At 39.0% G+C, this 24,048-nt stretch overlaps 2 protein-coding genes across 4 annotated transcripts; both read right to left on the bottom strand.

Annotated features, from left to right (window-relative positions):
* Positions 1-181: 181 nt before the first annotated feature.
* dcun1d5 (DCN1, defective in cullin neddylation 1, domain containing 5 (S. cerevisiae)) lies at positions 182-12,212 on the bottom strand. Of its 2 annotated transcripts, XM_027143883.2 has the most exons (12): positions 12,064-12,212; positions 9,424-9,479; positions 8,861-9,074; positions 8,444-8,486; positions 8,238-8,346; positions 7,684-7,775; positions 7,492-7,562; positions 3,147-3,238; positions 2,945-3,053; positions 1,802-1,906; positions 1,478-1,580; positions 182-575 (listed from the first exon to the last, which is right to left on the bottom strand). In XM_027143883.2, exons 3-12 carry the CDS (start codon positions 8,891-8,893, stop codon positions 520-522), a joined length of 813 nt encoding a protein of 270 aa, XP_026999684.1. In that variant the 5' UTR covers positions 8,894-9,074; positions 9,424-9,479; positions 12,064-12,212; the 3' UTR covers positions 182-519. The 2 variants fall into 2 exon arrangements, with proteins under 2 accessions (XP_026999684.1, XP_026999771.1); XM_027143970.2 differs by lacking the exon at positions 8,861-9,074.
* A 2,391-nt stretch (positions 12,213-14,603) lies between these two features.
* eif2a (eukaryotic translation initiation factor 2A) lies at positions 14,604-24,017 on the bottom strand. 2 transcript variants are annotated; one of them, XM_027143563.2, is made up of 14 exons: positions 23,928-24,017; positions 23,633-23,702; positions 23,483-23,554; positions 23,107-23,225; positions 22,777-22,876; positions 21,014-21,096; positions 20,559-20,632; positions 18,642-18,786; positions 18,147-18,263; positions 17,056-17,630; positions 16,498-16,608; positions 16,037-16,156; positions 15,261-15,326; positions 14,604-15,083 (listed from the first exon to the last, which is right to left on the bottom strand). In XM_027143563.2, exons 1-14 carry the CDS (start codon positions 23,953-23,955, stop codon positions 15,018-15,020), a joined length of 1,746 nt encoding a protein of 581 aa, XP_026999364.1. In that variant the 5' UTR covers positions 23,956-24,017; the 3' UTR covers positions 14,604-15,017. The 2 variants fall into 2 exon arrangements, with proteins under 2 accessions (XP_026999364.1, XP_047678641.1); XM_047822685.1 differs by lacking the exons at positions 23,483-23,554; positions 23,633-23,702; positions 23,928-24,017 and adding an exon at positions 23,318-23,450.
* Between the last annotated feature and the right edge of the window lie 31 nt (positions 24,018-24,048).

The following is a 24,048-nucleotide window of genomic DNA, read 5'->3' as shown; positions in this document are numbered from 1 at the left end:
TTATGTATTAGATGAAGTGCATGAATAAAAACCTGGGGTTTGAATCGCACAACCGTCAGAGCTGCTGTTATCAGAATTAAGAAATCGACAGCATGGTAAATAATGACTAAATACAATTGGGTGTTTGAGCATGCTGCAAATATATTCAGCATAATTCAGCATAACCAAAGAAAACCAGTACTTCCATACAGTTTCTTTATTTTCCTTTGAAAACACTATAAACAAAAATATTACATGAACAGATGACTTCCCTCCACCAGACCGAACGACACTGAGAATGAAACTGCTGTGAAAAAAATGCAACACACATACAAGCAGTTCCCTCCATTTCCGTTTTCGAGTTTAAATTAACACTGTAAGTCTCTGGGTTGTGATGCTTCCGCAAGCAGCGTAACGACACTCCTGGGAAGGTGTGCGATTGATTCTCTGGACTGTTTAAGGTGGAGGGATGGCGTCCATTGATGTGCTTTTGCCCTTAAATCTTTTGCCCTTACATTGTACACACGTGATCGTGTTGTGCTATAAAGTCAGTCTGGCTTTATACCATTCCACAAACTCGTCCAGCATCACCGGCCCTGCGGAAGACAGAAGACACGAGGTTAGCTCGAGAGGGGCTGAGAAACAAAATAAAAAGTCAAGTACCTACGCTGCACTGATTCATATGCATCAGATTTGTTATTATTTGCTTCAACACGGTTATACATTTGTCTGGCTGCTTACCAAAAGCTCACTAATGTGGTTGTGTTTAAAAAATAAAATGCGATGAGAACGTTCACCATACAAGTGTCTGAGAATGAGAAGACAAACAACTAGTACAAAGTATAAACCTGTGATTTGTCAAAGCTGCTGCTGTAGAAATGGATCGACACCTTTCTGACCAATCAGATTCGAGTATTCACTGCGTATCACGATATATGATATGCTTGCAATGTCTCAAAAGTCTTTGGGCTTAAAAATAAGTAAGTAACTTGTAAACAAACTTACAAGGTTTGATCAGCCTTCGATATTTAATTACAAGCAGGGCATTTTTCTCATTTATACATGTATAGAAATGTGGGCTGCCTATTTAAAAAGTCTATGCACTATACCTGGGAATATTTCCATAACCGTAACAGTCACAGTTTATCTATTTAATTACTTTATCTAGCTCAGGGATGTCTGGATCTTATCCACAAAGAGCCACTGTGAGTGCAGGTTTTTATTCGGATCAAGCGGGAGTCGCACCTGATTCGACTCGTTTCATCAGTCGATCTTGGCTTTCAGTAGACTGAGGTGTGGCTTCTTCCTGGTTGGAGTAAAACCCTGCTCTCGCTCCGGCTCTTTCCGGATAAGTCACACACCCCTGATCCGAGTATACTGTCGTATCTATGACTATGGTACAATTTTCTGCCCTGAGAGATGATACCACGTGAAGCTACACTGAAGGAACACGTAAGGAAACGGAAACAATGACGCTACATTAAGACTTCAGACTTACAGGCTCCATCCTCATCGTAGTTACTGAGGTCCGAGTTAACGGTGCGGCTGAACTCTAAGACGTTGTACCACTGGTCCTTGTTCATGACCTTATACTTAGATTGCTAAAGGGAGAAGGGAAGAGAGAGAGTCTGTGTTAATGTTCCGTAATTCTGTATCGCTAAGAAAAAAAAAAAATTATAGTAGAGAGGAAAAAAAAAAAATCAAATTTCATAATTACTTATGTTGTGTGTGCGTGTGTATGTATATATATATATACACACATACATATATTATATGCTCTACATAGTACATAATAAACACTAAACAATAAATACACACCGACCTCCAAAAACTGATGAAACACAGGAAACAGGGGCCACGTCCTTCCAAGAATCAGAGCCAACATTGACTTTGCGGTGTCCATGTCTAAGCTACGCTGGTCTTTATCCTAGACATAAACAACAGACATGACACATGAACATGAACATATTCTCTTAGATCTTACCAAAGTATTGTATCTGACCACGTGTTCATACCTGACTAAATATCAAACATCCCCACAAGTGTATCAAATGAATGAGTAAATAAATAAATAAATAAATAACACAGTTTCCCCAATATTCTCTCTCATGTCTCCTAATTCAAATCAAACATGATAAAAATTGTACTCTAAATATAAAAAACGATTAATTATATGGAAAAAAAAACCCTATCTAAACAAAAAGTACAAATTAAACACATACATAGATAGCTACGGATGGGTGAGAAAATTACTTAATGATTCAAATATTTGACAGATTTAACGTCATTTTCTGCTAAAACTGAGCCTTCAGACAAAATGCAGAAAAAGGTTTAATGTTGTTTCACATTGTTTCAAGCTGTGAACGTAACTAACTGGGCATTCACTAAATTCCAGGGGTTTCGTTACCACGACGTAAAGTGGGCGTGTTTCTGGAGGTCTTGGAAAAACGCCCTCTTTCGAAAAGAAAAAAAAAGAGACAGTCATACAGGTAGAGTTTACATTTTATATCTATTATGCTTTATTATCTTACAGTTAAGCTATTTTCAAAAACAAATAAACAACCAAAAACTACGGTTAGGGTTCGATTATGAAATAGGCCACGCCTACCCGATGACACAATATCTGTTATGCTGTTCTGAAATCCCTGGAAATAAGTGCATCCCAATGTAACTGATGAAAAACAGCCATCTTGCCTAGTGAACAAGCTTCTGCTGCCCCTACTGGCTTCACAATGGCATGTGCAGACCTCCACAGCTAGGAATAGAGGTCTAATTCACTCTTCTAACACATCTGTCAGTGGAAAAATCCAAAGCGATCATTTAAACTATTCAGTTCTGCTGCGTCACTGTGGTGCATAGTGGATAAGAGATGATGTCAAAACCGAGTCCTGTTCATCCTTCATCCTGCTCTCTAAAAATTCTTGACGTCATCTTTCACCAGCGCAAATGAAAACAAACGTCTCACCCTGGCAAAGTCAAAGGCGTATCTGTAAATGTTCCTGAACACGGCAGCGTCGTTCAGCTGAGAGCGTAGGTAGTCGAGTTTGCCTTGTAGCCGTTCTGTGCAATCACACCTGTTTTGGAGGAAAAGGAAGTTAACATGTAAATCTGTGGAGAGTCAGATGCATTCACAGCTTGAACACAACGCCACTGAAGGGTCCTCTTACTGCAGTGATGTCATTCCCTTCAGCCATTCTTCTTTTGTGAAAAATCCCATATTTGGTGCTTCTAGTTTCCAGGCTAAGACTAACATGATAATCTGGAGGAGACACACATACAAAAAAAATAACATTTTAGATATTTTACATGGATAATATCTGGAGTTCAGAGCAAGACAGATGATAGGAAGAAAAATAAACGGCTTGATAACACATGCGGATACGGGCGGACACGAGGGGACACTGGCGGACACGGGAGAACATGGGAAAACATGGGGGGACACGGGCGGACACGGGCAGACACACTAACCCTAGGTCTATACTAGCAGTCAGGTTTATTCAGGAGGATTTGATTAGCCGGTTAAAAAAGTAGCCATCCAAAACAAACCCTGAGACACTAGTCTACAGTCAGCTTCTATTTATTTGATCTACAGTCAGGTCATATTTATTTGAGCCTGCACGCTCAACCAGTTTAGACTCAAATGCAATGCAAAGATTTGGACAAAAAAAAAACCATTTGTAATTTCTAGCATGATGTACAAACAAGCACAGCTTGCAATATGTTAAAATGGCCACGAATACAATTCCACAGATTTGAGCCAAGACACCATCACAACAACAAGCCCTTACTGACTCAAGGGTGAGCCATATGACGTAATTACATGCGAGTGAAATGTGATTTTGGCAATTCAAATAGTATTTTTGAAAAGAAAAACACAAAGAAGCCTCAACCCATTTAGAGCCGAGTCATCGTGTATTAGTGGAAGACTGAGAGAGAGACAAAGAGGTGTTATGTACTTTAAATGATTAGAACGGATACAGCGTGCACCATCTGACTGAACAACCATGAGTGAGCAAGGCAACTTGTTACGCCATTCGTTTCATGTCGTCTTTAAGACTTCAGCTCATACACCCTGTTCCAAATTATTATGCAAATTCTATTTAAGTGTCACAAAGATCACATACTTTGTTTTTCAGTTTAACTCATGGATGGCATTGTGTCTCGGGACTCTTTTGGTCACTGAAAACAATCTTGGACACCGAAGGAAAAACTACTAAAGGATGGTGTTCCACATTATTAAGCAGAGCACCGTTTCCATGCAATATGGGGAAGAAAAAGGATCTCTCTGCTGTTGAAAAGTGTGAAATAGTGCAACGCCTTGGACGAGGTATGAAAACATTAGATATTTCACGAAAACTTAAGCGTGATCATCGCACTATTAAGAGATTTGTGGCTGAATCAGAGCACAGACGGGTTTGTGCAGATAAAGGCACATTGAGGAAGATTTCTGCCAAGATCCATGCATCGGATCAAGAGAGCAGCTGCTAAAATACCATTACATAGCAGCAAACATATTTGTAGCTGCTAGTGCCTCTGGAGTCCTGCGGACATCAAGGTGTAGAGTCCTCCAGAGTCATGCAACTGTGCATAAACCTTCTATTCGGCCACCACTAACCAATGCTCACAAGCGGAAACGGCTGCATTGGGCAGAAAAATACATGAAGACTAATTTTCAAACAGTCTTGTTCATTGATGAGTGCCGTGCAACCCTGGATGGTCCAGATGGATGGTTGGTGGATGGCCACCCTGTTCCAACAAGGCTGCGACATCAGCAAGGCAGTGGTGGAGTCATGTTTTGGGCCTGAATCATGGGAAGAGAGTTGGTCGGCCCCTTTAGGGTCCCCGAAGGTGTAAAGATGACCTCTGCAACGTATGTGGAGTTTCTGACTGACTTTCTTCCCTGGTACTGAAGGAAGAACTATGCTTTCCGTAATAAAATCATCTTCATGCATGACAATGCACCATCTCATGCTGCAAAGAATACCTCTGCATCAATGGCTGCTATAGGGATAAAAGGGGAGAAAGTCATGGTGTGGCCTCCATCCTCCCCTGACCTCAATCCTATTGAGAACCTCTGGAGCATCCTCAAGCAGAAGATCTGAGGGTGGGAGGCAGTTTACATCCAAACAGCAGCTCTGGGAGGCTATTCTGACATCTTGCAAATTCAAGCAGAAACTGTCCAAAAACTCGCAAGTTCAACGGATGCAAGACTTGTGAAGCTGCTATCGAATAAGGGGTCCTATGTTAAAATGTAACGTGACCTGTTCAAATGTTTAAAGAGTTAAAATGTTATAAGTTTAATTGAAATAGCTTTTGATTTCATTAAATATGCTGCAAACACAACAATTGACAATTTTCTGTTCTTTACAACCTATAAAGTGTTTTGAAACTTACTGTGCGTAATAATTCGGAACAGTCATGTTTAAAAAAAAATATAGTTATCATTAGGAGGTTTGTTCAATAAAATTTGAATTGTACTCTTAATAGTTGATAACATGAGAATTATGCTGACTTATTTACATCAATTATTTAGGTAAATGAGAAAAATATCATTTGCATAATCATTTGGAACAGGGTGTGTATTTTAGAATAATCAGACTTGCTCATTTCTGGGTGTCTGAAAACATTACAACCTTGTTGTAGGCTCAGACAAAGGTAAGCGGGGAATTAGAGAAAACTTAGCGGTTTAAAGTAGGGATGCAACGATACCACTTTTTCTCTTCCTATCCGATACCACAGAATGCATTTACTCCCTTAGTTTTAAGATTTATTTGTCTCTGGCAAAGAAATACAAAAATGCCCACATTACTGGATGAAAAAAGAAAACACAAGAAACCTTAAAAAGGATTAATGCAGTAGCAAACAGTACTTTTAACAGTTAGTAGTATAACAGTCTAAACCGGGCATCACCAAATGGCGGACCGCGGTCCGGATCAGGACCGAGTGACGGGTCTACCCGGACCCGTTAAAATTCTAATATCAAATTAAGCATCTCCTTATTATAATCTAATATTATAAGATTATATAAGCTTTTTGATATTAATAAAAAGATAAATCTTTTGTTCATGCGCAGTTAATCTAGTTATTATGACAGGAGCGTCATCAAAAGCCAAGCCAAAAACAGATTGTTTCTGTTCCATACTCCAGATCAGAAGGTGGCAGTAATGCACCTAATTACGCTTCAAACTGTTGGCAGGACAGTTACATGCCCATTTCTCTCACTAGGAACGGGAGATGGAAAGGGAGTAAGGAGAAATGGAAAGGAGAGAGGAAAAAGGGAGCTGCTCAAAGCTCTGCACTTTTCTTTTATTCAGTAAATTCTGCCCTGTTCAATTTTACCTGAAATGTTCTTTTTGCCTAAGGTTCCTGTGTTATTAATGTAGTTAATGTTTAAAAAGGGGGCAGCTCAAAAGTCTTTTGTTTAATTATTTTCTTAAAGATTAAAAGTACTTTTATTTGATTCAAAAGATTCGGAATGTTTTACATTACTTGAAATATAGGCCCTAAGTTCAGGCTGCACAAAGCCGTGTTTGCACTTTTTATTTATTTTATTCAGAAGAAATTCAGTGTCTGTTGTCTGTTACTTGACATGTAGTAAAGACAACTACAGGATTGTTTTCCATTCAAGTGCCATACAAGTTCAGACTTTGAAAACACTTGAAATTTAACAATAAATTATATAGAAATGTATGTGCGTTATTGATTTTATTAACATGAGGGTACACTATTTTAAGTGACAATATAAGATTCGGACCTTTGCTGGGAGGAAATTTTAGTAACTGGACCTCTTTGAATTTTAATTGAATACCCCTGTTCTAAACCATATGTACTGCAAGTATTAAATAAAATTATTTTCTGAAGAAAAGGCAATGTTTTAAAGCGAATCTTATATTAAAACTCTTGAAACACAATGCAAAATGTATTAAACAGTAAACCTTACACCCAAATGTTTAACGCGCTGAGGTAAATAGAAAGGACGCCTGCTAAACGTGCCTGTCTGTCGCAGGCGGTTGTGCAACATATTTCCCAGAAAATTTATTATATTTATTTTCATTAATGCAATTTAATATATAAGTGTATTTTTCGTAGAACTTCAAGCAATAGTCTATGATGTTTGCTGTTCATTAATCAACCACCACGGGCATGGGAGTCGGAAGCAAATAAAAAGTGGGCGTGTCCTGTCCCACACACATATGGTTCCTACGCCAATGGATTTCAGGAAGCAGGAGCGTGGTCAATGCTGTAGGTAAAACGCGGAATGAACCACATATAATGGTTCCGAGGCCCATGACCACAAGTATCGGATTTGGATCGGTCACACACCACCGATACCCGATCCACTCAAAATGCTTGTATCGGCGTCGATACCGATCCAAAATATGGGATCGGTGCATCCCTAGTTTAAAGTAAAGAACACCCACAGGGATAGAGTACGTGCCTGATTGTGTCTGACAAAGAAATTCTTCAATGGTTGTGTTTATGAACAATCAGAAAATTGAAAGAGACACTAACATTCTCTGGTTCAACGCCTATATCCTCACAGAACTTCTCCATGCCCTCGGGTCCCACCACGTCGTCTGGCCCTGGTGGGAGCAAGAAGACGGTTGCATGGGTTGTGCAAAATCAAAGCAGAGAGATGTTCTAGTTATGAGGCTTTCAGCCTGGGCGTGAAAGTCTTTAAGCAAATTCAGGAAATTGGTGTACCTGCATACTCGTAAAACCACGCAAGGCAATTCTTGCTGGAGAACTGATCATCAGGGTTTATCAGTCTGCCAGGAGTCTGTGTCCTACAGTAACTGGAGAGAGTGGACTATTACGTTAAACTAACGAAGAAGTAGCAGCATTTACATTTACAGCATTTGGCAGACGATCTTATCTTAAGAGCCTTGCTCAAGGGCCCAGTAGTGGCAGCTTGTTGAACCTGGGATATGAACGCAGAACCTTTGATCGGTAGTCCAAACGAGAGCTTTACACTTTCGTATCTGAGCCGCTTTATAACAATCCTTTTACTTTTCTGGTCATGCGGTAGCTTAAACAGTTAAAGTGTTGGACTGCTGAACGGAAGGTCGTGAGTTCAAACCACAGGTCCACCAAGTTACCACTGCTGGGCCCTTAAAGCAAGGCCCTTAACCCATAGTTGCATAAAATAAGATAAAAAATGGTGGATAAGAGCGTCTGCTGAATGCTGTAAACGTAAATGTAGTTACACCCCCAGCAGACTGATGGAGAAAGAAAAGCTCTTTGGCACGTCAACCTACCTGGTAATTTTGCACCTCCGGATGCTAGGGTCTTCAGTCTCAGAGGACTTTCTTTTCTTTTTTACAGGCATAACGGGGTTTCCAAAAGGTCGATTTAGCCTCGCAGAATCTGGGGAGGGGAAACAAAAAGGTACAATAATGCTGAAAGTGGACATTCATTCTTAAAGTATATGTCCTGAGCTAAAAGAGGAAGCTCTTATACATACCTGTGTAGATACAGTCACTTTGTCCATTCAAGTCGACAAGATTCTAGAGAGAGAGAGAGAGAGAGAGAGAGAGAGAGAGAGAGAGAGAGAGAGAGAGAGAGAGATAGAGAGAGATATTCTGTTATAAAAAGTGAAGCTTAAAAGTTTAAACACATGAATGATGCCTTTTGTGCTTAGTTCTTGTCTGAAGTAGTTTGTTGTACTGACAGTGTTTCAAATGAATTATTATGCAATTCCATTTTTTTTTTTTTTAAACTGGTTGAATTTCTGCATTGTTTTGATAATATACTGCCTGCTACGCGAGACCCATCGCGCTACCACTGAATTGAAAGAATAATGTTGATCCTCTTTAAAATCAGGAGTCTATAAACAAACCAGAGCTGGGTGAGAACTAAAAGTCGTGCCTGATTACATCACCTTGTTCCCTCCACAGCACCATGTGCAAGACATTTTACAGCAGGGTTGTCATGGCAACCTGGGCCTAACCGCTCTCCCCCTCGTACACCGACGTATAACAAAATTACAAAACGCTATTTCTAAAGCTTCTTCGTTCTGAACGTGTCCACGTTCGTATCGCAGCCTCCTCCTCGTCACACGATCGCTGGCTGTTGGTGGAAATATCCGACTTGAGCTGAGAGCAGAGAAGACACCGATGACACGGTACACGACTAAAGAACTTTCATTTTGTGGTATTTTATTCACCGACGTGTTAAAATCACATCGTCACATCTATAGACCATCCCCGAAACAAACGCCCAGATATTCAAATGTATTAAAAATTCCAAAATACCAACACTGGGCTGTGCAGTTATCCAGGAGGATGAATCTCATTTGTATCTTTTAGTACAGATATGTACTATAATACTTTCATATTTCAGACTGATGTGAAAAAGCCTACGGTTTAGATCTAGTAGTACGGTTTACTAATTAGAGAAACATAAACACACAGCTCAATAGATAATCTCCAAACCGTGACTTACAAGTCTATCCAGTGTTTGAGACACGATCTTAATGTCCTCCGGTCCGTATCGTTGCCCTTCAGAACAAAACAGAGGTTTTGGTGATGTATACAAATAATAAAAGAATATTTTACAGGTCTGTTTCACACATATTAACCTCTGACAGTAATGTTAATCAAGAACAAGCACAAAGATGTACTTTAAGGTTTAATGTTTTAGAAATGTAAAGAAGCGTAGTCTAAGGAAAAAGTCCTAGCTATTATAAGTCCTGAATTTACAATACACCTACATTTAAACCTGATATTTCTGCTCAGTCTTTGTGTTAAGGATTTCATGAGTCACTGATCAAATCTGAGCACATTATTTCTTGGTGGTCTCAATGATTTGGTTTGTTTATAATTCAGCAGGAAACAACCTAAAGTGCTGCAAACTCTCAAATGTCTCCTTCTCTATTTCACTACATGTTGTACGTGTGTAAATTTGTGTACGTAACCAACACATTTTGCATTAGGAGATCTGGAAACTGTCAGCACAAGAACACTATGATTACAAATCAAATCTGTGATATCAATGCAGTCTTGGGTTTGATTAAATCTAATCTACACTTAACCTATTCCTGCTTAGCTGTCAGTAGACCAGATGACTTTACATTAACAAATAAGCCTCCTATTGAAGAATTGTACTGTTATAGCATTGTAACTGTAGCTTTGTACGGTCTCTCTTGTGCTATTGCACTATTGTGCAGTGCTGTACCGCAGCTTTAGATCACTGTAGTATTGTAGTAACACTGTATCACAGCACAATATTATTAGAGAAGTACTGAGCTATTTCTATGTAGTGTTGTTCAATTCAATTCAAGTTTATTTGTATGGTGCTTTTTACAACTGACGTTGTCTCAAAGCAGCTTTAAAGAACATAAACATAGAACAAAAGGTTATTATGAAGAATAATATGAAGATTAATAAAATGCAAAATTCAAGATTAATATTAGATATATTTATGTGTTTGTATTTATCCCCAATGAGCAAGTCTGAGGTGACTCAGGTGACTGCGGGGAGGAAAAACTCCTTAAATGGTAAAGGAAGAAACCTTGAGAGGAACCAGACTCAAAGGGGAACCTCATCCTCATATGGGTGACACCGGAGGGTGTGATTATAAATATACAGTCTGATAAATGTTGTGTTGATGTAAAAGACCACATGGAGTTCACATCTCCTCTTTAGTATCGGAGAGTCTAAACTGGAGCTGGTAAATCTCTAGATGCCTCGGGATTCTCAGAGTCGGCCTTGTCTCAGTTGAGGTCAAACATATGCATGTTGTGCTGATTCTGTTTTGTTTTTCGATGACACATGGAGTGTCTAATGTTTTCTACATGACTGCTTGAAATTGTGATCCTATCGAATGCTAAAAAACATCAGGTTTGTGGCCGTGTAATAGACACAAAGTCTTTTGATAGAAATAACATGATAAAAATAAAAAACAGACCACAAGAGCTCATTCACTCTGACCTTCAATACGGAGATGCTGAGATGACGTGAAAAATTAAATGCATGTAGTTTTTTATTAAGGCACTCACCTTAAATCTCTATTAATCAACTGATAATAGAGTAGGAGGTGCTCTAAAAGTTAACCACACCCCTTTTGTTCTAGTACATAATATTACATCACTCGTATATGGTAAAAAAAATATAACGGGTAACTTCAGAATTTTGTTGTAAATGCATTCACATTTGCACGTGTCTTTATCATGGAAGTGACACGGAACAGCAGTTTAAACAGCTAACATTGGCTCGATGATTGGCTGAAGTCCACGGTCAATTAAAGTGGGCGTGGCTAAGCTCCAAATTAGTTGACCAATAGGATGGATTCCAGAAAAAAAAAATCAAAGAAATTAGCAAAAATAAATAGATAGATAGATATCAGCCAAATAGGACTGTGAATGAATTGTCATCTTTATGAATATTTGGATTTTAATCTCAAAAGGTTATCACTTCATACTTTTAATTTTTAATAATTTGCTTGTTGATTTTACAATTTTTATTTAAAAAAAAATTTTTTAAAGAAAGATTGCATATATATATATATATATATATATACATTTTATATTTTTAAGACATATTGACATATTGCATATTATATATATATATATATATACACACACACACACACACACACACATACATATATGTATGTATATATACACACACACACACACACACACACACACACACACACATACATACATACATACATACATACATACATACATACACACACACACACACACACACATCTATTTATTATATATACATATATACACATTATTTATATATATATATATATATATATATATATATATATATATATATATATATGTTGTATATAAAACAGATTATACAGAATATTCTTGTATCTAAGACAGATTACTAAGTAAAGGCAGTAAATATACTGCTGGTAACATATAAACAAAAACACAGCTAATGTCTAACTAGGTGTTTTGCTAGCTAGCTTGCTAAACTTAGCACATTAGCTAACCTAGCTAGAATGCCGGGTGATCAATTAAAGCTAACACCGGTCACAAATGACAAGAACAATATCACATTTAAACCTGGTAGTACTATTAACCAGAACCGTGTTATTATATCAGAGTGTTCTTCAAACCTGTAAGCTCCGAGTCCAGAGACTTTGGTGTAAATAAAGAAGCTAAGAAGCCGAGCTGCTTTTTTCAACAACAGGACAATCGCAGGCTGAAGTGAAGAGAAATGTAAAACTAGCCCTCATGATGTCAACGACTTCCGGCTGTGATGTCAAAATAAAAGACATGGAACCAAAACAAAATCTTTAAACTGTTTCTACAAAGTTGAACACACACAATTGTGTATGATGTAACAGAAGTTTTCTTTACTGGAAACTAAGATACACATTGTATAGCTGTGGCTGTGAAGCTTGTTGTCTTCTGATATGTTGTCGAAATCTATCTCTGAAATCTTGTCACAAACACCTGGGATCTGGCAGAGTGCAGAAAAAGTAGAAAGAAAATGAATAAATGAATGTCCTCCCTGTGAACAGACGTCCATAGCTTTATTCTCTGTGTACAATTAGTGTGGTTGGAGAAGACGAACAAAAAATATCGTACTTTATCACCAGTAAAATGGTGCGCTCGCTTGCACTATTATAAACTGTTGTAAAAAGAACAATATTTACATTTATGTTATTCACTGTCTGTCACCCAAATGATGATGGATTCCCTTCTCAGTCTGGTTCCTCTCAAGGTTTCTTCCTCATGTCCTCTCAGGGAGTTTTTCCTTGCCACCGTGATAGGGTAGATATAAAGTATCATAAATTTTAAGTTAATCTTTTTTAAATGAATTGATATTTATTTTATCCTTATTTTTTCCCTATTATTATCATTATTATTATTATTATTATTATTATTATTATTATTATTATTATTATTATTATTATTCCCTCTCTTTTGTTTCTTTACTTCTGTTAAGCTGCTTTGAGACAATGGGAATTTTTAAAAGCGCTATACAAATGAATTTAATTGAAATTGAATATGGTCAAAAGAACCTTGCTGACGCGTAGATCTTATAAAACCGACAGGTACTGTAAGATTTGGCACATGGTGGAGTTTCTATACAGAACCCACTGGAATCTAGACATCCAAATGCCTCTGAAGAAACAATCAAATTGATCACAGAGTCAATCCTCTGTAGTGAACAGTTTCTTTCCCCAGACAAATCACCCTGATTAACAACTCACCATAATTATATTCCTTGCTTCATAGAATAAGTACTGCATTATCAGAATTGTCAGTCACCACATCATCCGTGTATGTTACATACACTACTGCTGCTACATATTGCTGAATATTGTACAAAAAGCATAATATTGTACAATATTATTTTCACTACCATGCACTTCACACACTTAATGTACATATATTATGTACATATTATGTACATATTATATACTTTATGTACTGATCATTCATATATTCTGTATTGATATTTAATACCACTGACCCTTCGCACCCTGGACACAACCTCTTTCAGCTCCTCCCTTCTCTCAGGCTCTACAGAGCTTTATTTACCAAAATTCCAAGACACAGGAACAGTTTCTTTCCCCAGGCAATCACCTTGATTTACAACTCGCCATAATTGAGTGGGCATAATGGGCATAATGGGGCAGTCGTGGCCTAATGGTTAGAGAGTCTGACTCGTAAATCGAAGGTTGGGGGTTCGAGTCTCGGGCCAGCCACGACTGAGGTGCCCTTGAGCAAGGCACCGAACCCCCCCCCAACTGCTCCCCGGGCGCCGCAGCATAAATGGCTGCCCACTGCTCCGGGTGTGTGTTCACGGTGTGTGTGTGTTCACTGCTGTGTGTGTGCACTTTGGATGGGTTAAATGCAGAGAACGAATTCTGAGTATGGGTCACCGTACTTAGCCATATGTCACATCACTGTTATATTCCCTGCTTCATATCTATAAGTATTGCATTATCAGAACTGTCAGTCATCACATCATCCATATAGGTTACACACACTACTGCAGCTGTATGTGTTGTGCTTATATTGCACAAAAAGCATAATATTGCACGATATTATTTGCACTTCTCACACTTGTACATAACTGATCAGTCATATATTCTGTATTCATATTTAATACTCATACTGCCTATCATACTGACATCTGCATTATCTTGTCTTGTATAGTATACTGTTATTTATGACTTTTGAGTCACAAACAGCTGGAACCAAATTCTTTGTGTGTGTCAACACACTTAACCAATAAACTTGATTCTGATTCTTATTCTGATGACATATTTGAGGCGTGATCACCGGCTGTGGTTGATTGTACACAGTCGGCCTTCAAAATCAGGGGTTTACCTGCATCGTAGTGCAATCAATTCAGATTTCAGCAGAATTCTCATTACACTGATATTCACTCTGCAAACCCCACATTAAAACCAGAGAAAAAACAGCATTAATATAGCTGTTATAAATGAGTTGCATGACTATTACATTTTACTAGTTGACTTTTAGGCCTTACAGAAATAAGCAGTCAATTATCCAAGTTATCTATTCCATAGTTGACTATACCTTTAGTTCCTGGGCCTTGCTGATGTAATGCTGATGTAGCAGAGCCAGAATTTGACCCCTGTGATCTTAAAATATACACTTAAAGAGAAATTGAAACTAAATATTCACTTTGAACTTTATTTGTCTTGCTAATGCAAATTTCACAACATAGATTTTGCAGCATGAACAAAAAAATACTGCTTAAACAAAACAACAAAAACATTTCAAGATTTTCTGTATAAATCTACTACACATTCTTCCAGACTTTAGATATCATCGCATGTGTTGAAAAGCAAAATGTCCCTCATAAACTGTACAGACCATTGCATAGCGATAATGCCTTTAGAGGACCAGGCAATGTTTTGTGGATCATGTTGTGTGTTAAAAGAAGAAGAATAAACTGCAAACACACAATTTGTTCATGAATGTTTATGTTTATCTGGGACTTGAGTCCAACATGTGCTCTGGTTCAGCTCCTTATACGCATTAAGCTATAGAACAGAGAGTGCTGTGAATATGTAGAGAAAATGAGTTACAGCCCTAATTCAAGGCTCTCGAGCTCCTTCAGTAGCTGGGCCTCCTTCTGCATCTTCTCCAGCTGTGGGATGACATTTAAACACAGTTAGATCATTTAAAAAAAAAATGTAGTTAGATAACAGTCTGCGTGATCCACAGACCCTTTATACACGTTGACAGTCGTTAAACCCCAAAATTAAATTGGATATTTGTAAAAGACTATAAACAAAAATCATATTGTGAGGTATAAGTGAGGTACCTGATTTTTCTGCATTGCTTTGCCTGATGCTTGTTGTTCCTTTAACTCGTCAATAGCCTTCAGTTTCTGAACCAATCATACAAAATCAGATTAGCTTCCTCCTCTTTACTATTTAAATAAAGCCTAAAGTCCCAGCTCATCCCGAAACATGCACAGCTTTCCTTCATACCCCAATGGAGCTAGCTAATGAAGCTGACACATGCTAGTTTTGCACTGTATAAACACTCAAACATCGACTCAAAACACCGTCTGGCTCAGTAATACCACTTGAACATAAATGGAAAAGTTTATAAAACACAAGATGATTTGCTGCAAATTTTGAATGCATTAATGAATGAATGAATGAATATTTCAGCCCTGAAGGTCTGAAGTCAGTTAGCTATTAGCTTTGTAGCTCAGTGCAAAATTAAGAACAATTCATTTTTGGGGAAAGTGGATAATTCTGTGTGAAATGTTTTTGGGCCAAACAATAAAAAATGAATTTATAATACTGTATTTAAACATTTAAACATATGATGTTGCTTTTTTTTTACTATGCGATGCTGTTGTATTCTGAAATCTGATTGGTCAGGTGGTGTAGTTTTTGTTAGCAGGAATTAACTTGCATGTTGAATGTTTCACAACATAAAACTATAAAAGAGCCCTTTTATCGAAAGTCTCTGCTCTAGTAACTAAGGTTGAAAGTTCTCCAACAAATCCAGTGACTAGCAGCAAGTCAGTGTAGGGGCCCTTAACGCAGGGCCCCTTAATCCTCACCCACTGCATGCCTAACATACCTTTTTTAAGTTCTTAATCTTTTTGTCAGTTTCTGGGTCTCCGTGTGTAGACGGTACAGGAATCTCTCTGGTGGGTGGAGGCTCTGAAGCTGGACTGGGAACGTCATCAGATTTATTTTCCTGTATGGAGAGAAACAAAGAAATACTCCATGAACTGATTTGTGGAATAACGTAGACAATCACGGTTAGATTAGACACTGGAACACTGATGTATCTGTTAACAGAGAAAACGGCAAAGCCAAACTACAGGAAAGAAAAAGAGATAAATGACGTGTAATAGCTCCTATTTAATTGGAATTTGTTTTAAAGAAATATTATTATGGTTAGGTATTCGGATGGTAGATTTTCATTAACTGTAATAATCCTCGTCAGCAGTAGTACGTCGATGGTTAGGGTTCTTTACAGTCTAAAATAAAATATCTAGAATACACGAAAAGGCATTAGGACGAGACGTGACAGACCTGTTTAGCTGCTTTCTTTGCTTCCCGTCTTCTCTGGTTTTTCAGAGCAGCCTTAGACATCTGCTTGTCTCCAGCACCAGGCTTCATGTTCTGTGGCAGTTCCTCTTCATGCTAGCAGAATCAGAAACGTTCGAATCAGCTTTGATTTTTAAATAAAACGCTCACGTTGGCAGAACAGAGACGAATAACAGACCGGGAGACTGCAAAAATATTTTACCTACTAAATTCATTTGCTAGCATCAGGTAACCATGGTAACTAACTCCAGTGAAACCCGTGTGGAAGATGTTTGAGGTAATGAGGTAATGATAACATATACAGACTATACATGAGGCAAGTGGACTGACGTGAGGATATATAAAGATTACAGTGGAATATATAAAACATGGTTGATGTTTGATGTGAACATCACCTGAAACTCCTGATCTGTATCAGTGTGATTTAATGCATCGTGTTTCTGCCACATGACTGGCTGTTTGGATAACTGTATAAAGTGCCAGATGAGTATATACATGGAGTCTATAGGAGTAGAGCGGGTTTTCTTTAGGATTTGAGCTCACCAGTTTGAGGCTGCTGCTCTCTGGTTTGTTGCGCAGGGCAGGAGGCCGGTACACCTGCGTAGGCTTGGCTTCAGTGCTGCCGAGCTCACTTGTAGCTGCCTGGTACTTCACCGGTTTTTCAGGAAACGTTCCAGGTAAGAACTTTTGCCAGACCACCTCCCAGAGCTCTTTCCCTTCCGGTGTGTCCTGCTTGTACAGAACTGTGCCGGTGTAGTGCCAGATCTTATAGCCATTGCTGACCCTGAGCCTGGGTGTGCAGGTTGCAGTTACAATGTGCTCTCCATCAGGACACCAGGAGAAGAACGTGGTGTCTGCAGCCTGGAGCTTGGACACTTGCTTGTACTTCTTCACATCCCACACCTCCATCTGACCCCTCAAGTTTCCAAAGCCTGCCAAAACCAGGATGTGACCCTGAGGGCTGTAAAAAGCAGCGTTGCGTGGACCTGTGCCGAAGTCAAAAACGGGCTCGCATTTCAGGTTAAAGACCGTGGCTTTGGCAGGCATGAAGCCGTAAACCACGCAGAATTCCGAAGAGCTAGGGCTCCATGTCACATCATAGATAGGGCCGTTCTTTGCTGTGCAGAGAAAAAAATAAACAAAAACAAAACTGTACTAAAAGAGATTCGTTAAAAAGAAAAAGGAATTCAGTGCCTTCGGTACTTATTTAAGTGACACACAGAGGTACTAAAAGTACTCAAATTATTTACTCAAATAAAAATGCAATTACAAATCTAAATAAAGACATTATTTGTCATTTAGCTCATCATAAAATAAAATAGTTGAAATTTTCCAAAGTATGAAAGCAACGGTAGAAGCAACATTCGCAAATTAGTCGAGTGCTAAAAGCTTTCTAGCAGGTCTAGTAACAGTATCAGAGTAAATAATTATAACCACCTTAATACAAACGCTAACACGTCCACGGCACAATCGTTGCGTGTTAGACTTTATGAAACTTTAAACCCCCCTTAATAAGGATCATCTTTTTTATCAAACGATTCCACAATCAGAAACTGTAGGGATGATTAACAAAATGTTTAGTGCAAACACTTTGTCCTGGTTGCAGAATGGTTTCGATTTTAAAGGACACTTACGGAGCTGGACCACCGCACTCTCTCCATTTGTTGCCAGATAGTGTAAAGTCTGCTCTCCATAGTACGACGCACCAGTTTTATCCACTTCTGTGCTAGCTGTGACTAGAACCGCACTGGCTACAGGAGAGGGAAGAATTAGTTTGGGATCAGCGCACAGATTTCAACACATTATACATGACACTACAGACATTAGGGATGCCAATCAGCCCATCACATGTGTCTTTGGACCAGGAGGGGGAAACAGAAATACCCAGAGGAAATCACCGAAGCAAGATCTGTGCACACAGGGTGGTGTTGAGAATTGAACCCCCAACCCCAGAGATGCGAGGTTAATATCATGTTAACTATTAAGCTACCATGTACAAAACTATTAGTCAATGCTGGTGAGCAGATGAACCAGTTTAAATCTTAGGACTGCCCAAAAAAACCAGTCGCCTCTCTATGTTCACATGTAAGCTGCTTTTGAGTAAACAACGTAAATAGATATTCAAATACCTCTTTTGTTCCACAGCATGAGCACTTTATCAGCCTTGAAAAAGCTTTTGTTGGCCAGAGCTGAAGAAGGACCACTGAAATTAGGATACTGATAAAGCCGGACAAAAGACGGAGCACCTTTGCTGCCGGGAACGTAGACGGCAACCTGGAGTGACGCAAAAGAGATTAAAATAGATTAGCTGTACACAAAAAGAAACTTTAACACAAAAATATTACTCATTTTGTAGTGACCACAATGTTCATGTTCATCCTGTTTGGAAAATTAGCAGTGTTTTCCAGCTGTGCTGTTCACGTACTCCTCAGATAAAATTTAGAAAGCCTCAGCAGGACAACGGTAATGTAAGAAAATTCGAGTTTGAGCAACGTTACAATGCTTGGGGCCTTCTTGAAGATCAGACCCAGATAAACGTTGTAGGACAGTTTAAAGGTGCGGTGCACGATGTTTGAAAGCCAATGTTGACATTTGAAATCACCAAAACAAACACGCCCCTAACCCAAATGGGTGTCACCCCTGTTTTGATAGCTCCGCCCCACACATACGTACGTAACCAGGCAACTATTATGGCAGAACCTGCTGGGGCAGCTGACCGAGGGGATACTTTTATCAATAAATGTGGTAATACAAATGTGTTTTTGTAGTCCTGTGTGTTGTACCGTGAAAGGTTTAGCTCCGTTTCAAGCGGAAGACGACGTTCAACAGCTAAAACCCAAGACAGAGGTAACAACAGGTATCCACTATGTCAATCTTTCCATCGCTTTCAGCTAATGTCAGACATGCACATTGAACGTATATTGACAAGACACGCCCCTTTCTGCTAATTAGCTACACGTTTGTTTTGTTACTCGGCCCGCCTCAATTTTCCGAAGCATTTTTCAAACATCATGCACCGCACCTTTAAAGAAAAAAAAAAACGAACCGAAGGGAAAATAGTGAGACAGGACTGTCTCTCTGCTCATGCTGTCTCTCAAACTACTGATGGTGCCTGTTTCCATTTATGGCATTTATCCAGAGCATCTTACAGAAATCTCCATCAATAGATTTATCCTGATACCGGTTCACTGGGTCACTGACAGAGTACAATCGATCTGAAAACTCTGCTGGGAAGTAACAGGGCAAGAAAAGCAACAACATTAAGGACTCTTTTGTTTTACTTAAAGTGCTTAAGTCATTTACATACTCCAGGAAGAGCTAGATCAGCATGTGATTCAGCTGTTAGGACATTTAGCTGTTGTTTTATTGCACCATCAAGGTGCCAGAACAGACAGTACCTGTCTTGATGCATGGTTCTGGTACCCTAAGAGATGGCAGGACCGGTCGGCTAGTGCTATAGGATCTAGGATATGTCTCAGGATCAGAGAACACACATTGGGGGAATGCTGAGGTAAAGAGGTAAATAATCAATGACGAAGTTACATGAAGATAATCTAATTGTTTTTTTTATAATAACCATCCCTCACTCAATCATTCATTTATTTATGTACACTTTTTTTCTCCCCAGTTGGCTCACCGGCCAATTTCTACCTACAAGCCAGAACTCCCCATCATATATCAGCTATCAGTCAGACAGGGTAAAGGTTTCCTCAATGCTGCAGCAAACTATGTTTTTAGAACTGCTGCTCCTGCTGCATTACAGGGCAGTGGAACACCATCTGCAGCTCTAACTGAGCACACAGACACCGGTGAGTGGTTTGTGACCCTTTGATTGACATGACAGAGAGAGAGAGAAAGAGAGAGAGAGAGACAGAGAGAGACAGAGAGAGAGAGAGAGAGAGAGAGAGAGAGTAAAACCACTCCCACGCAGACAGAACAGCCGGATTTGCTGCCTTGACTCTGGCATCATTTTTCCACTCAGAAAATGACTCCACACTTTTTTGACCCATCCGAATAGAGAGCTCATCAGACGCCTTATTCGATACCTTGCTTGGCTGAGTTCCTGGTGACAGAGCGAAGTCGGAAACCTTCTGAAGATGAAGTTTGTTGGCGATGGTTTCTGTACACAAGCACAAACACACGCTTAGAGACGTTCGTTAGAATCACTTATACAAATCAAATTAGGTAGTTGCTATAATTTACTGCCATGTCAGCTACTGAGGCTATCTTCATGGCAAGAACGGTTAATATGAACTAAAATAACCTAAAATCACAGGGAAATAAATATAGACAAATATAGACAACTTAATAACTTACATTAATATATGACAGAAACTCTAAAACTTTTTCTGATGAAACCTTGTAAAATAGCTCTTTAAATGAATTTGTATACAAATATCATATCCCATTTTATTTGTCACATACACACGTTCAAAGACATGGCACAGCTCTTCAGGTACTGCATGTTTTATACAAACATTGTGTCAGAACAAAGCCTTACCGAAGTTATTGTTCTCAAAGAAATGAAGTTCGTTGTTCACACATCTCACTGCGACACTTTCATCATCTGCCCAACATGGACACCTTAAAAAAAAACAAAAAAAAACAAAAACAGAGAAGAACATCTTTTAACAAACAGCAACGTATCGATAATTGAAAAATGTATCTACAAGATCATGCAGTCTTAGCCTCAAATCTGGATGTCTGTATGTCTGATGCTTAAAGTATGCAACACTAGAAACACTTCAGTTTCGTGGTAGACATCTGATTGGTTGGATTCTACAGGATTTTCTCAGGGAGACGTGTGTCGCATTTTTTAACGCTCCTGGAAACAAAGCTGTCGTGATGATGTGCTTCCCTCGTGGAAGAAGGAAGAAGACATATTTACAACCATGACTGTGAGCGCTTATGAAGATGGGCTAAACACTGGATTTCCCAAGTTATGTACAGTTATCTGTTTAGACAGATTATTTTGCACGACGTTCTTAAATAAACGATCTATGATAGAACACCGGTAAGTTTTCTTGAGGAACATGGATGTTACGTCTTAATACCCATAATCATGACGCTGAACAAAACGAACCATGATTGGTTGCTTAACATATCACTCAGGTGTCCACTTGGATGCTCCATGCCCAATAAACGCTGGAGTCCAGACTACAAATCGTGTGACTTGGAACAACCGAAAACTAGGAGATTAAAGACTTGAGTATGTCCACTGGTCTCAGTAAACATGATACAGCTGTATTTCTGTATCAGTGACGTCTGATATCCAGTTCTTTTTACTGTGAAGAAGATGACGCTATAAATGTTCACATATACATCCCAGCTTGTTAGGAATCAGGAGTCAGAGAACAAGGCCAGTTATGAGACAGCCCCACTGGAGAAGAAAGGGTTAAGGATTTTGCATAAGAGCCCAACAGTGGCAGCTTGGAAGCACCAGGGCCAGAAAAAACCCTTCAGCTAGTGAACGTTTTACAGGTTCTACTATACAGTTGGACTCACTAATCTGCAAGGAATAGCTTCCAAGCCCCCAAGCAGATGCCTGAAACTGCCAGATTGTGCAGTAACACTAGGAAAATTAATTTCTTTTACACAATTTCACAAATCTAATATTAGTATCTCAGCATTATACCATTGTTTTCGTTCCCTAATAAATCGTCTAGCCTAGTCAATTAAAGCCAACACTTCATGGCATCTCTTTGGCACAGCTGATTTGCCAGCAGCACTACATATCTTGCCCTTTGATTACATTATTAACCAAAAGACGGGTTGAACACAAGCTCTGTGATATTGTGAGAGTTGATCTGATAACTGAGACGGCTAAAAGTGACTGCTAGGTAGCACGTACAATGGGATACAAAGGGGTAAAGGGATGATTAACGTGTTAGGCGAAACCAGATGAGATTATCATGTTACACGGAATGGCACTTTCCAGTTCAGAATGGAAATTTCTAGTTCCATCTTTTTCAGACTGCAGACAACCACTCAAAGCATGCTGACTGACACAGCGGATTACATCTACTCAAATTATGCTACTCAAAACGACAGGCTATCCAGCACTCATTTGCGTACATCTCAACCACAACTCTCAATAAATTACAGCATTCAAACATGGAAAAGCAGCATTATTCAACACTGCATTGTCACCGATACCTTATTTGTCGTAATAATTTTAGCCATAATCAAGCCAAAACAACACCAGATGTGTGTGTTTTTTTTTTATTGATTGATTTTATTATTGTTATTGTATTAGTTACTCACCATCCATCTACTTTTTTCTGGTAAAAGGCTTTGATACAGTTGCCTGTTTGCAGATCCCACAGCTGAAGGTTCGCATCACCCTGAGGATTACCTTGTGATTCTAAAACAGTGCAGAAATACATTGAGAATGAGAATTATTGTGTGTGATTATATCATATATATATATAATCAATGTAACTCAATGCCAGCTTTTGGGCTCCTGCGTGGTCAGAGTATGTCACAGGTGGGTGAGTTTTCTTCATTGGTTTTATTAGATGTCTTATAAAAGCAAGCCCTTCACCTATCACATAGCACAGTCACGTTCCCATTACACGCCTTCAGCATACTCACTGGTGTACTGCTTCCAAGTAACCAGCACTTTATTAAGGGGAGAAAATTCCAGCAGCATTGTTTTTGGTAGATCGAAAGACTTCACCAAATCTCCATTTGCAACGTTAATCACACTGGCCCTGCAAAAAAAAGTGAAAATATCTCAAGCAGAAATCATTTCTCAGTCAACCTTCTCAAACACACCTGATCTGAAAATGCAAATAGTTCATACATTATTCAATCATTCATCTTCTGCGTTCCCCTGGCAGGAGAGAAGAGCTGTCCAGACTTCTAAAGTCCCAGTTCCTCCTTGGGTTCCTCAGATGTTCACAAGCTACCTAGAGCCTACTAGGTTCATCAGTGTATGTATGATGTGTGATGAATCATTTTTACATACTTCTCCCCATTGCACCAGCCAAACAAAGTGCCATCCCTGGTGAAGGCCACATATTTGCTCTGTCGTTCATCTCTGAAACACAAAGACAGCTTGTTAAAGATGAAGCCAAAGTAGATCTCAAACTCTGCTCAGATCAGTTCAAATGCTCACCGCTGGAAAGTGGGACTTTCCTCACAGTTCGGTGGTCCACGGAGCAGAAATGTGCCATCTGACCCTCGCACTGTTGGTACAATATATTCATTATGGCGTTCAGGATTAGTTTAGTTCACGTGGAACAGGACAATGTGTCTGTTAAAAACAAACCCGGCTGGAGGTCGTGTTTTACGTTAAAAAATCATCAGTGCAACTCGTTACAGATTCCACTTCAAGTAACGTTCACGTGTATTGTTCAACGTTAGAGTTTTAATGATCCGTGTTAATAATAGCTTTAGCTTTATTTGCTTACCTGCTAAATGTGGTGTGGGAGGCGCCATGTTGGAACGGAAGTAGTCGCAAGAAGAAACCCCACGTGACAGACTCAGCTAGGAATAATATTTTATATTTATTATTATTATTATTAAAGTTGT

Source organism: Tachysurus fulvidraco, chromosome 13 (genome assembly GCF_022655615.1).
Source record: "Tachysurus fulvidraco isolate hzauxx_2018 chromosome 13, HZAU_PFXX_2.0, whole genome shotgun sequence".
NCBI lineage: Eukaryota > Metazoa > Chordata > Actinopteri > Siluriformes > Bagridae > Tachysurus > Tachysurus fulvidraco.
Note: the sequence above shows the minus strand (reverse complement) of the source record. Positions and strands in the feature narration are given on the sequence as shown.